At 39.6% G+C, this 14,161-nt stretch overlaps 1 protein-coding gene across 1 annotated transcript; it reads right to left on the reverse strand.

The window, feature by feature from the left end:
* Positions 1-3,789: 3,789 nt before the first annotated feature.
* On the reverse strand, positions 3,790-13,238 carry GJA1 (gap junction protein alpha 1). The gene is made up of 2 exons (XM_083857841.1): positions 12,825-13,238; positions 3,790-6,862 (listed from the first exon to the last, which is right to left on the reverse strand). Exon 2 carries the CDS (start codon positions 6,844-6,846, stop codon positions 5,701-5,703), a length of 1,146 nt encoding a protein of 381 aa, XP_083713967.1. The 5' UTR covers positions 6,847-6,862; positions 12,825-13,238; the 3' UTR covers positions 3,790-5,700.
* Between the last annotated feature and the right edge of the window lie 923 nt (positions 13,239-14,161).

Raw genomic sequence — 14,161 nt, forward strand, 5'->3', positions numbered from 1 at the left:
TGTAATCCTTCATAAATGTGACATGGACATCATGCAAACGTATTTCATTACATTTACAGAATTCATGTCTCTTTGTGAAAAACATAAAACTTTAGACTACTTTTCATAAATTTGCCTCTAGACCAAGTTACAGTAAAAAGACTGTGCGGAAATAGTATGATTAAACATATTTAAGTAGTCACCATGCAAGATTTTGTAGCTTATACTCATCAGCTTTCTCCCTGCAGTTATATAAATGAAAATTAAATGTCATAATATATCTTTCTGTGTCCAATCTGTTTTTGTTTGATGTTGAAAAGAATTTTAGCATTGATTTAAATGACTGAAATCCTGGAACTCATGTGAGCGTTTTCTGTCAGTTCTAATAGGAAGCATGTCACTGTGGTTGAGGCTTGTTTCAAGGAGCAATTTAAATGTCTGAACATTTTCCCTTTTATACTGGTCTAAGCTCACATGTCTCATTTTGTTGTGCAAATTTCCTCAACACAACGGCAAAGACTTTTTTAAGTGATGGGAGAGGCCACAATCCCCAAAAAGCCATTACTTTTCACCAGTGACTCCCCTGACAGTGTATTACTAACCCAGTACAAGCTGTCCCAGATTCTCTGCCTCCATCTCCCAGCACTCAGTTTCTCCAGCACTCACAAGGAGTTAATGCAAAGCAATCACTGTAAAAACATGTCTGACTTTTTTCAAGGTGCTTTTGCATTGCGAATGCCAGAAAGCAAGGAAGCCAGATGCAGCAGGTTTTGGCTACCAGGCAGAAGGAGTGAGGGCAGCCATTTTAGAGGAGGTTGGTTTTACCACATTACTGACCAGCTGGATCTATTTAAACTGTTTATATTCATGGTATCCATTGATAATGCTCAACATGTTTACATCCACATCCTCTGAATTGCTTCATAGGGTCTTTGGTAGTGCTCCAAATTAGGAAGCATTTAAGATAAGTTTAAGACAAGTTTTTTTTTTTTTTTTTTTTTTTTTTTTTTTTTTTTTTTTTTTTTTTTTTTGGTGTCCATCAAAGTACCTTTTAAATAGGAACAGGGACAAATAAGCTCTTCCTGTTTCAATCTAGTGATGTGCTAGCATCATGTAATTTACATCTGACACACTTTGCAGGACTGGCAGAGTCTGGGTGTGAATATATCCTTGGGCACAGTCAAAAGCACATGATTTAAGTCAGGGAAAGGAAGTCATCTCTTTACAGAGCTGATTTTACAGCCCCGTGTTTCTGGAGTCATTATGTTAGAGTAAGTTAAAATAAAATGGAGTAGACTCAAACATCTGCAACTGAGGCAGATAATACATCTAGGCAGTGATTTCTCAGACATGATTTATATTTATGACCTTATTGTCTATGTTGATAGTAGAAATGGAAGTAATGTAAGGAGTAACTCTGTATAATCAAAGGACTGGATTTTTGCCAGAGAAATCCTCAAGGGCCATCCACCTCACCTCTGTCATCTGAGTTCTTTGGCATATCTAACTGCAAATGGCTGGAGAAGCACAACTTCTCATGAGCAGCATGAGAAGTCAAGACATCTTCAAGGAGATTATGGTAAATCTGACTATTTGAGCAGTACAGCACATTAAAAAAATATATGTCAAGCTCAGTAGAATGCTCAGTCCTGCTAGGTTTGGATTAGGAGTAAATAGAAAGGAAAAATTCTGCAAGAGGAAGATAATTCCTATTTTCTGCCCGATTTTGTTTAAGTTCTTGAAAAGGGAACAGTGGTAATCATGGAGCAATCACAAGAAGAATTAAAAGTAATTCTGTCTCAGCAGAACAGAAACAAACAGAACCAAAACTGGAGGAAGTTTTGATCTGACATACTCAGAACTCTGGATTAACCAGTCAAGGTAACTTCAGAACTCATACATCTGACTTGTAAAACTATTCCTTACATCACTATTTTTTTCCTCTGTTTAAATTAATAACAAGCTGTAGAGGAAATCTAAGGGAAAGGCAGCATGGTAGTAGTGCACAGCTGAGTAGCACAGGAGTGCTGCAGACAGATGTGGGAGATATGGTTCTGGACCAATGACACAAGTGCCTTCCTTAAAAATGTTGGATTTCAGTGGGTGAGACAGGTATGCTCACATAATTTGTTCCGGTTCTCAAACTATTGCTGTAGTTTCCACTTTAAATATGGAAATGGAGTTTCTAAATTAGGAAATAGTCTTCTGTGTGCGCTCACTGTATTTAAAACATCTTGAAATTACATGATATACATATGGATTTTAGGCTGTCTGTAACTATTCCTTCTAACTTTATTCTTTAAAAACATTTCAAATACTGGAGCAGGGTGGAGGCCTGAAGATGATTTGCCTTTTTTTCAAAATACTGCTATAAAGACATAAACACAATTTTTAAATCATTACCAGGATGTGAATTTGAGGTTTATGTTTTGTTTTTAATCGTCTTCAGAGATTGTATTTTTGCATCTTTTCCAGTTTGAAATCAATATCTGAAATATCTTTCTACAAAGACTGAGAAGTGTGTGCTAGCATTGTATCACAGCTTATTTCGTGTCATCTGCAGACAAAGCAAATGCTGCTGCAGGGATGCACTGGGAGAAAGAGCCTAAAGAACTAGATGAATGGCACACAAAATTATGATGACTTTGAAGTGTTTAATAAAGCTGTCCACAGAAATAAATCTAGGTGGGAGAAATGGCCTCTGGGATGTCTTTACCCTACACATGCACATACATGCATTACCACTAAAAAAAAAAATCACTCAGGGAGCCTTGGCACTGAAGCACTAAATTCTTTCACTTGTCCAAGATGCCCCATGGGATGTACCTGACAATCAGCCTGTCTAGGAGACACTACATTTCATCTCAGGGTGAGCCCTTCTCTGAATGCTTCAGTGTCCACCTTTCCAAAGGCATGATCCTTACAAAATGCTTGGAATGCTCTTCCTTTGTACAGACGAACTAGGACAAGCCAGCTTAAATATGACTCACTGTTATTATTTAAAGAAAACTTCAAGGAGTCATTCCTTGTGCTGATACTTTTGCAGTATCTCTCAGAGCTTTAAATCCACTACCACTGCCCTGCTTTTTCCCCATCTTTACTAATAAGAAGGGGAAGAATTTGGACTTAAAATAACAAACAAATTTTAAAGTAAAACTTTTATGATAATCACATGAGCATTATATTTTGAATATCCAAATTAAAAAAAACTTACATCTTGAGTCCAATCCTGAAAAGCCAAGCACTGTATGACTTTATTAGTGATGGAGACTTAAAGGGTGAAGCAGGAGAGGAACTATGCAAAATTCCAACCTTATCAAAATCAGCACCTTTCTCCTATTGAGTTTGAAGAAATGAGGTTTTGATTTCAGAAATTGAAACTGTCACTTGAGCAACCTGATGACATGGGGAAACGTAAACAAGATGCAATGATTTAATAATGTTAAATCTAGGCCATATATTAATATTTTTTTTGAAAATTTATGTGACAATTTTTTAGTACTGTCATTTTAATAATAGTTTGCAAATAAATATACATTTTCTGAGACTCCTGGCAAGATTGTTCATGCTGAACATTACTTTGTTTCAGGAGTGGCAGAGACAATGCTTGTTTTTCCAGTTGTGAGAGTGTCTGAATGTGGCCTTCTGGAATTTCAGTTCAAAGCAAATCCAGATGGATTAAATAAAAGATGCTTCTGAAATGCAGAGTGACTGGGGAAAAATGAACAAGGGAGGAATGAGTGTGGAGTAAAGATATATATGGACATATGAAACAGTGAAAGACAATTAGAAAGTATATTTATACTAAATTAAAACTTTATTGACTAATGTTCTCCAGACAACATGATCTGACAAACTATGGTTGCATACATGCAATGAAGTTGAAGACAACAGTAGTTTAACATGGAATGTCAAACAAATTAATATAATGTATTAAATGAAACAATTTATCTGTGTTGCTGCAAAATGAAACCAAGCTATGTATTTCCTTGGTCAATCTGTGTTCAGCTAAGAGACTATGCGTTTGAAGAAACTGGTAGATTTCTTTAGCATATATTTCAAATAAATTAGCTAGAATTGTACTCTTTAAAAATCCTTTCAACTTCACTTGCATTTCAAACATAATCTAACTGTAAACACTAAAGTTGCTAGAGCTATCTAGAAAGACCTAACTGTCAAACTCAGTGGACATTGCAGTTCAGTAAATGTGAATATTTAGAACAAGAAAAATACCAGTTACTGCAAAAGCCATTTAGGCATATTTTATTATTAATCCAGCACAAAGCACTTCTTCTAAGGTTCTCACGTAAAAGACTAAAGCTTGCTTACAGTACTACATCTTCTATCATTCAAGCATCATTATTACCTATCAGGGAGATTGGCTAGATGACCTAATGGGTCTTTTCCACCCCTAACTTCTACAAAAGAAAATCATTCATGCCAGCAAGAACATGATTCGCTACATCTTGGGCTTGATCCTGCAGATTTGTTGAGGCAAAACTCCCAACAACTTTAAAGAGAGATTTTCCAGAGCAAGACATCCAGGATTAGGCCCTTTAGATTTTTTTTTCTTTTTTTAAAAAGAGTATCCATTAAGGATACATGGAAAATATTTTATAGAATTAAAAAAATATAACAACGTGTGCTTCACTTACATTGAAGGAACCAGAGAATGTAAACACCATAGTGGCCCACATCTTCACAACATCCATGAGAAAGTGTCAACTGCAAGTAACCTGTGTGCGCTTATTTCTCAGCCTATGCTTCTGAGGGTGTTTTGTGTATACCTTTACCTCCAGATCCACACACATACGTACACCCTTAGTACACATAAAGGTGTACTAATAAAATTCACTAAAGGCAGTTGCTTGCTTGTCTTGATGCTTAAATCTGCAAGTGGCAGCAAACTGTGTTTTGTAGAATAATAAAGAGACTCTACATAAGTAGCAGGACACAAGTATTGCTGTGGGCAAGACTGTGTCATTGCTGTTTCCACGTGTGTGGAGCCATCCCATTTACGCACATCACAAAATACACCTGCATGAAGGGCTGGAAGAGCAGGTGACCAAAGTATTTCTTGGTGGGCCATGCCTGAAATTTGAATTGAATGACTCAAAGACTGTAAATTGTCCTCACAGGAGCCTTCCAACAACCTGGAGGACCATGTAGGAAAGTTTACCTTCAAAGTGCACTTTCTAAGAGTGGAATGTTCTTGACAGGGAAATGGTCAGAGGCAATCCTGGACTTTTTTGCATGTTGAATAGGAAAAATATTTTCATCTTCAGGTAGCACTTCACCCTGACAAATGTGAGTTCAGTTATTATTGGGTTTTAGTATTACAGAAGATTCTTTAGAAACAAACATGATAGTACACACATACACATACACTCAGATATTTACAGCCTTTCTAGAAAAACAGCCCTTTACCTTAGTACTACCTATCTTTTTTCCTTTTTTTTTTTTAGTATTTAAATTCTTTAAACCAGCTACATTAAATATCAATGTGTACTGTACCACCCCACACCAACCCCACACCCCCCAAAGAACCAGCAAGTATTTTAAAAGTTTGTTTGCTTGTTTGTTTTGCTTTTTTCTTTTTATGATTGTTAAAATCTCCTGCTTGAGACTGTTAAGTACCACCTCCACTGGAACAAGATCAGCACTGACGGCATCTTCCAATGCACGTCGTTTCATAGTTGAGCAAGTACTGCATCAAGAAGCTTAGATCTCCAGGTCATCAGGTCGAGGCCTGCTGCTGGCTCGGCTGCTGGCTCTGCTGGGAGGCCTCTGGTCCACAATGGTGAGGGGCTGCAGCTCATGTCCTGATGCCAGCTTTTTCGTGTTCTGGTGCTCATCGGAGAAGTCGAAGGGCTGGGCGTGTGAGTTGGAGATGGTGCTGCCAGCCTGCCCCATTCTGTTCTGCTCCGCGCTGTAGTTGGCCCAGTTTTGCTCACTGGCTTGCTTATTGTAGTTACGACAGGAGGAATTGTTCCTGTCTCCAGTAACAAGCTTGTACCCTGGGGGAGACATGGGAGACAAGGGGGCGGTCGGTGACGAGCAGCCATTGTAATAAGCATATTTGGGGGAGCCACAGTCCTTGGAGGGGCTCATGGCACCGCTGTGGGAGTAGGGGTCAGTTTTCCCTTTCACACGATCCTTGACACCCTTGAAGAACACATAAAAAAGCTCAATGATGTTCAAGGCAAGAGACACCAAGGACACCACCAGCATGAAGAGGATGAAGATGGTTTTCTCAGTTGGACGGGAGAGGAAACAGTCCACTCTGTGCGGGCATGGATCTCGCTCACAGGTGTAGATGGCATTCAGGCTAAACCCGTAAATGTACCACTGTATCAGCAAGAAAGCCACCTCAAAGACAGATTTAAAGAGGATGCTGATGATATAAGTACGGAGCAGTCCCCCACGCATCTTCACTTTGCCATGCTCTTCAATCCCATACTTGAATTTCTTAATTTCTATTTGCTTGAGATGCATATCCACGTTCACACCATCATTTGCGACTACCTTAAGCTCTTCTTCTCTTTTGTTCAGCTTCTCTTCTTTCCTCATTACATAGAACACATGTGCCAGGTACAAAAGGGTAGGTACAGACACAAATATGATCTGCAGAACCCAAAAGCGTACATGGGAGATGGGAAAGGACTTGTCATAGCAGACGTTCTCACAACCAGGCTGTTGAGTGTTACACCGAAATGCAGACTGTTCATCTCCCCAGGCAGATTCAACTGCTGTTCCCAATAGCAAGATTCGGAAAATGAAGAGGACAGACAGCCACACTTTCCCTCCTGCAGTAGAATAGGCTTGAACTTTGTCAAGAAGTTTTCCCAAGGCACTCCAATCACCCATCTTCACAGGATGCTAGCTAAACAAGGACACAAAATAAAAAAAAAATAAAGTCAGGACTTTAATACCTTTGATACAATAAATCACTGAACAACGCTAACAGAGCAGTGGTGTCAGCTTTGTTGTAATTAATGTATTTTACACAATCTGAAGATAAACTGGAGTTTTAGTTAGCCTGCAGGTGAAGTGGGAAGTCAGGGAAACTGAAAAGAGAAAGTAACATATGATGTCTCAGAGCACAATCGAAAAAGTTCCTAATTTCATTCTAGTTTTCCGGAAGTCCATGATAACCCTCAATGACCACTCTGGTTGACTCAGATTCCTTGATGGCAGCCTCAGTTCAATGACCTACCCCTGCCTCAGGTGAAAAACAGCTGTGACACACAGCTGAAGCAGGGTGTGGAACTAAGTAGTAGCACTGCCTAAACATGCTAGGAATATATGAATGATTTATCAGTTGCAGTGTTGATTGATCATTCAATGTAATTTTTATGTTCACTCTTTCAGATACTAAAAAAGCAAACCACATTATAACCTAAATACAATAGGTTACCTTAAGTTAATATTAGGGTTGCATAAGTAGAATTCTACCTACACATGGTTTTTCCTACACAGTAATATTAAACTGAGCTCCTGCCTATCACTTCATAGCATGTAATACATTTAAGAGTATAGTTCCTACTGATGCCAAGTTTCTACTCCACTTCAGAAAAATGTTTGCTATTTAAATTAAGCTTATACATTAGTACTTGCATCACATATGTAAAGAAAGTGTTCTTTATCCATAGTTTTATGAAGGAACAAAAAGTAGTAAATACATGAAACACAGCTAAGATCCTGTTACCATATTGGAGGAACTGGTTTCCTGTTTATCTGTGATTTGCTTAATTCATTGGAGTTTCAGGTTTGTATTTGCATCTTTTTGTATTTAAATTCCTTCTTTGTTTTGAAAGGGAAAGATTTAGCAAGAAGAAAAAGGTAAATAAGTTCTGTTTGTAAGGCGACTCCTAGCTTGCTGTTTGCATTCCAAGTGTTGAACACTGCAAGTTTAAAGTGTCTTTCCTGACTTGAGTTTTAAAGTGCACGTTTCTGGGACACAGGCAGCTTCTCAGCAAATCTGGAAATACACAGGATGACATAAAAGAAACTAAATAGTTTGCTTGATGTTTCAGATTCCTAGGAAAAACAAATTTCACTATAGATTTTTATCAATTGGAGAATGGCAATCTTATAAAAACTTACATTTTAACTTTATCCAAAATGAAAATCATGAAATCACATTAAATCAGGAACTTAAAAGGAAAAAAAATCATGAAGTTTCCATTTTAATGTGAACGCTGCTGGGCATAGATATTTGTTCCATGGATGCTGAGTAATCCCTTCCTGGTATTAACAGTTCTGATAATGTCCAAATGATTTCCTCTCCACTGCATCATGGATATATTCCCTAGTGAAGGTCATTTATAGAATACACGCTTTTTGGATAATTCATAAAATGGGAAATTTTAGCACCAAGGAGATTTGCTTTCAAGAAGCAGTGAGTCACTAGGAACACGAGATTATAAATCTGGCAAACTCAAACATAACAATAGATGCCAAATAAAAACACACCATTCCTGTCACCGAGTCTGTGAGAGTAATGGGGGACAAGTGTTTAAAGTACTGCTCTGATAGCTACGAGATGCCAATTATCTTTGAACCCCTGCAAAATATCCCAGGGCAATTTCCTCCATCTGCCTAAACAGCTGGCTCTGAAGTTCAGCCACTGCAGCCTGTTGACCCTTCCTCATGTAATTAGCTCTTCTCATGAATGAAGCCCCATCAAAAGAACAGGCCTACTTCAAACTTTTAAAACTGGAAGCCTTTGCTGGGAGGAGCACATAGAGCACGTTTGTCTCTGACACATCCCCTCAGTCATCCTCAGCTTTCATCCTTCCCAGAAAAAGTGAGTTTTTCTTTTTGGGCTGGAGCAGCAGAGAAGGAGTCAGGCAGAGAAGTGCGGAGGTCCCTGGAAAGGCTGGAATGAAATGTGACCACGTTCCTCCTCGGGCAGGAATTGTTAAAACAGAGAACAGCCTGTAACTATACAACACGTGAAGTTTGTTTTAAAGGCAAGCTATTTGTTCCATGTCCTAGAAGTTCAAGTAGACAGAAGAAGCCTTTTTTCAAGTAACAGCTTCTTGATTTAATTAGTCAGCTTTCCAGTGACTAGAAACTATTGGGTTAACAGACTTTCCTCAGACTCAACATACTTTTTTACTGTCTAAATGTTATTTCAGATTGAAAGCCTGATTAAGAAAACAGAGGATATGTTATTTCTAGGCAGTTATGTGTTGTTTGTTTTCTAATTATACTCTTCTCTGGTTCATTAATGTCATATGATTTACTTCAGTTTTGACCTACTTAATCCCACACCTGCAATATTTGGAGAATTTACTACCTATTTTTTAATTTGCTTCAGCATGCGAAATTGCTAAGTTTCATTTGTGTCCGCTGGCAATATAAAGTCCAGGAGGAAACATTCCATGCTTGAATTACTCATACATAGTTCTGAAAAGCAACTTTTTAAAAAAAGAGATCAGTTACATGCTAGCCTTTGCCAGTGATAAAAAACCCCACGTCAATTCAAAACATTGTACTGTTAATCAGATAACCTTGTGGTGACACAAATATATTATTCCTTTTCTTAAGTGGATTCCATTGCTTTATGAAACACAGTAGTTTGCTTTGTTGTAGAGAAAATTCATTCATCGGATCTAACTTGTTTACTTTCAGGGCACTGAAGACCAGTTTTATTAACTGATTACAAATCTGTTTACCAGGTATAAAAAGAGGTTTTGTATCAAACAAGTACTTAAGTATCCTAGCTTTGTAAGTAGTTTGAAATGGTTGGCAGACAACCTTTAAAGACAGCTCTTTAGTGTTCTGGACTTTAGCTTGTTTGAACACTTCCAAATACCTTAAATGAGTCCACTGAACGACACAGGCTGGCCTATTTGATTGAAATAAATTCAGTACTTCAGGAGTTTAAGGATATAGCTGATGATGAGTACGTGCATTTCATGAGTTCCTACTGATTATTACTTTACAGGATCATAACCTTCTCTGAGGCAGACTAATGCTGGCCTAGCACTAAAATATAGCAGTCTTTAAAAGATGGATTTCTTCCAGGTCCTACTGTGTGTGGGTAAAGGCAGGGGAAAAAAAATCCATAGAGCAGCAGGAGATCTGACAGCATTCATCTGCATGGGTTTAGGATGACCACATATATAAGACATTTGATTTGTAAGCCACAATTAAGAAATTCTAGAACTATTTTTTATGGACGGTATTCATCATGTCATCTGCTTCATATTTTCCAAGAAGAATAATGCAAACTTAGAGCTGTGGCAATGTCCTAGGTCTGACTACAGTGTTAGAAGGTCACATGATAGTGGATGGAAGAGCAACAAGGATCAGAGGGGGCTCTAAAATGGGATTATAAGCTGAAGCAATTGGGAAACTAGCCAAATCTTTGGTTTTTCAAATTTTTCTATCTTTTTATTTGTGCTCACACACACCTAGACAACAAAAGAGAAGGCTCTGGACCCTGAACATAAATCAGCTTGAGCATTTCCCAAAAGTAACATGCATCACAGAGAAAGCAGCTGAGATGTAAAACTTATTGGGTTTGGATCTGTTGGAACAGGGAGGACTAGCTTTCCAAAATCTTACAAAAAAAAGCAAATGCCTTGCAGACACTCCCTTGGGAAGGTGTAGTTCATATATAGGTCTGCAGATGAGCTTCATCTCATTTAATCCACTGGATAAAGGCTACTCACAAAATGGTTGCAGTAGCTAGAATTTAAAGAGTCACAACTGTGTTTTTTCCTTTGTCTGCCAGTACTGCTGGTGTTCAGACACTACCAGATCTACTCCATAGCCACTGCCTCTCCCATCTTGTACCATCCACACCTAATTTAATTTTAAAGCATACTTGCAAAAGCAATTTTGTACAAGTCAGGAACAAGTCAGCAACTTGTACAAGTCAGGTCTATCCTCTCGGTTAATGGCCAATTTCATCCCTCTCCTGACTCACTTTGGAATTAAGGAAAGGAACGCTGAATTCCCTGAGGGGGGCCTCAGGACCTCTGATGCTCCTGCTTGAGGATCTTGAAATCTGGAAGTCTAAATACATAAATGGCACAAAGAACAGCTCAGGTGCCTCTACATGAGACAAATTCAGTGAGTAACATGGGAAGGAGATACCAGAGATTGGGGGAAAGAGAGCAATGTATATAATGAAACAGATGCCTTGCTCAATGTCCTCTAACCTTCCCCATACCCACAGGAGTCCTTGGCCCTGGTTCATTGCAAAGACAAATAAAATTAATCTCTTGGCCTTGCATAATATGAGAGCTGAGATAACTTTGGAGTGTTGAATCTGTCTGCGCTCCTGTGTGCATAAGCATTCAGCTTTATGTCGCAAATCAAATCCCTTGTGTCCATCCCTCTCTTCCCTCTCCTGATCCCAGCCTGCTCCTTGCCTTTCTCCCATTTCAATGCTTGTTAGGTATCGTGGGCCAGCGCCAGTGTTTGGCTTTGAAGTTTCTGAAGGAAACACTTCAGTAAACATCCCAAAGACTGGAGGCTTAAATTCTGCCGCGTAGTGTGCTGTCCAGATGTTAAAAATGGCAGGATGAAAGCTTCCCCCAAGTCCTTTAACTTGCTCCCTCTGCGTGCACACACACACAGGGACGTCAGGCAAAAGGTGTTCATATCCCATTTAGTGTTCATTACCAGGGTTTTCGTCACAAGTATCACGCACAAAAACAAAAAGAAAATCCTCAGAGGAAATATGCTGCTTCATGAGGCTTGCTGGTTATCTCAAGGCAAGCTATGAGGACAAATATAAGCACACAATATTCTTGTTTGTGTGTTATTCGATAAAATAGACTCTCTCTGCTTCATCTGTCTTTCAGCTGAAGGCTCTTTTTTCTCCTTCATGCTGCTTTTTAACTACTGGTGAGCAGCAGGCAACAATTGCTACAAGGAATCACTCCAAGTCTCACAACATGAAAAGGTTTTTAGTTCTCCAAGAGATGCTGCTCAAGTATTTTTTCCTCTTCATTTTAACAATTAAGTCTTTGAGGTATTATACAGGGAATCTACAGTCCTTCCTAGAAACTTTCATTTATATCTACCCAAGACTTTCACAGACATTGCCAACGTGGTAAGGCATATCATGATATCCCACATTCCTTCTCTAAAATCCCTCACTGAGGTTGCTAAAACAGAGTAACTATACACAAACCAGGTTAAAAATCCATAACCCGTGTCTGGATTTTATCACATCTATTTTAAAAGAAAAAGGGAAAAAAAAACTTATCAGGAAGACCACGTGAAAGTCACCACTTCAGTGGCTGCAGCATTTAACAAGGCATCTAATTAAGGAGCTTGCTCTGCTCAAACTATCAGGCATCAATCAGGATTTCCATATGAAAGCAAAACGTGTGTGGGGAAGGGATGAGGCACATTCAAGGCAAGGTCTCCCTGTTAGTGACTTCTGATGCAATTTTGGTTCAGCAGAGGAGAGCGAAGCGCACCTCGGCTTTTTCTTTAAAGGAGCTGAGTTAGCCCCAGGGCAGTGAAAGGCAGAAATCGCTTGTTGCAACAACAAATCTGCAGCTCAGCCCGGCGCTCACAACTCCGCCGCAGCTCGGCTGGACGAGGTTACAAGTTGTAAAAGTGTAGCACTTCTGGAAATGTATAGAAATGTGACAAAAGAAAGCAAAGAATTCCTTCAAGTTGGAACTTAGCGTTTTAAGAGAATCTACGCTGTTTGGAGATGTGTGTTTTTAAACAAGTTCAACCCTCCACGCAGTAACAGAGAACTCTTAGGGTGGGGGGAAAAGAAGAAAAAAGAAGTGTTTTCAAAAAAGAAGAAGAAGAAGAAGAAAAAGGATACACAAAATAATTAAAAAGGAAAACTTGCAACTTACCCTCGGTGATCAGCAGTGAAAATGGATCAGAGCACTTCTTTGGAGGGTTAAACTAAAATGGAAGAGCACGTTCAGGCACTCAGACCTGCCTATTTAAACTTTAAAAGTCTACTGCTGTTTTGTATTTTTCATCCTTCCTTCCCCGCTAATGAAAGAAAAGTGCTGATACCTCGTAAAAAGTTTTTTCTAAGTTGGAACACTGGGAGAGCTTTTAACAAGTTTTCAAGGCTCTGACTGTGCGAGAGGAGGGGAGAGGGAGGGGAGGCAGCCCGGGAGGAGGGGCGCTCTGCGGGCGGGGAGCAGAGAGCTGGGGGAGGAGGAGGATTGAAGGCACAGCAAAAAAACAGCCCGCGGAAAGCCAGAGCAGGGGAGCCCACACTCTTGCTGATGTAACAAAATAAATACACGGGCAGTGAGCAGCCGCCCCAAGCCCCCGGTCACTGGGGCACCTGGGCTGGCCGGGGACAGATGCTACAAGTTGGGTCCCTGGTGTGCCCCGGGAGTGTCACTGCAGGGAAAGGCAATAATGGGTAACCAGCGTGGACCTTCTGTGTGCTGGCTCTGCTGTCTCCCAGCCACCACTCGGGAGAGGAAGCCCTCCCAAGCCCTCTCTAACTTGTTTTTTGTGAACACAGCCTTGCTTACTGAGGTCAATTTCCTTTACGTGCACACATGAAAGTACACACCGGGAGCAGCGTGTTTGTTTCCACAGGAGATACACATCGCATATTTTTTTACTATTATTTGTGTGTGCATGTGTGCGTGTGTCTCCCACGGGAGAAATGAAGAAATGATCTCACATTCCAGGAAACTCTTTCCAGGAAACTTCAAAAAATAAAGCAGAGTACAGAGAATCAGAATTACTGAGAAATGTTCTTGGTGATTTTTGAACAATCTATGCAATTGGAACAAAACTAGTTTAGCTTTGCCTACACCCTGGTTAAACACTCCTTGAAAAATGCCTTGTCTGTAGAACAGAGATCAATTCATTTCTCTTTGTTAAGCTCCTCACACATGGAGTTCAAATGTCATTAGGAATTGGTCTTGTCCTTGCTCATGTCATGGAGTATTAGTTGCTCCATGGACTTGTTAAGAGCTTCTCTAGGAGTGCTCCTGGTCAGACAGTTCTCCACGAAGTTTCACACTTTGGGTTGTACCAGGCTCACTCGGATTTCAGCTCATGTAATTCCCAAGAGCTATTTCTGGGCTCAGTAGCATGGATAAGGACTTTTTGCTCTCTGAAGGGGAGAAGTTCAGTAATGAGTATGGAGCTATTCCTAGATAAAGGTCCTCTTTACAGTTTATTTTTGACATAATGAAAGTTACACTCTTCAACA

This window comes from Zosterops lateralis (assembly GCF_965231275.1).
Source record: "Zosterops lateralis genome assembly, chromosome: 3".
NCBI lineage: Eukaryota > Metazoa > Chordata > Aves > Passeriformes > Zosteropidae > Zosterops > Zosterops lateralis.

Coding starts and splice junctions, on each gene's coding strand:
- GJA1 (XM_083857841.1), bottom strand. CDS start 6,846: ATGGGTGATTGGAGTGCCTTGGGAAAACTTCTTGACAAAGTTCAAGCC.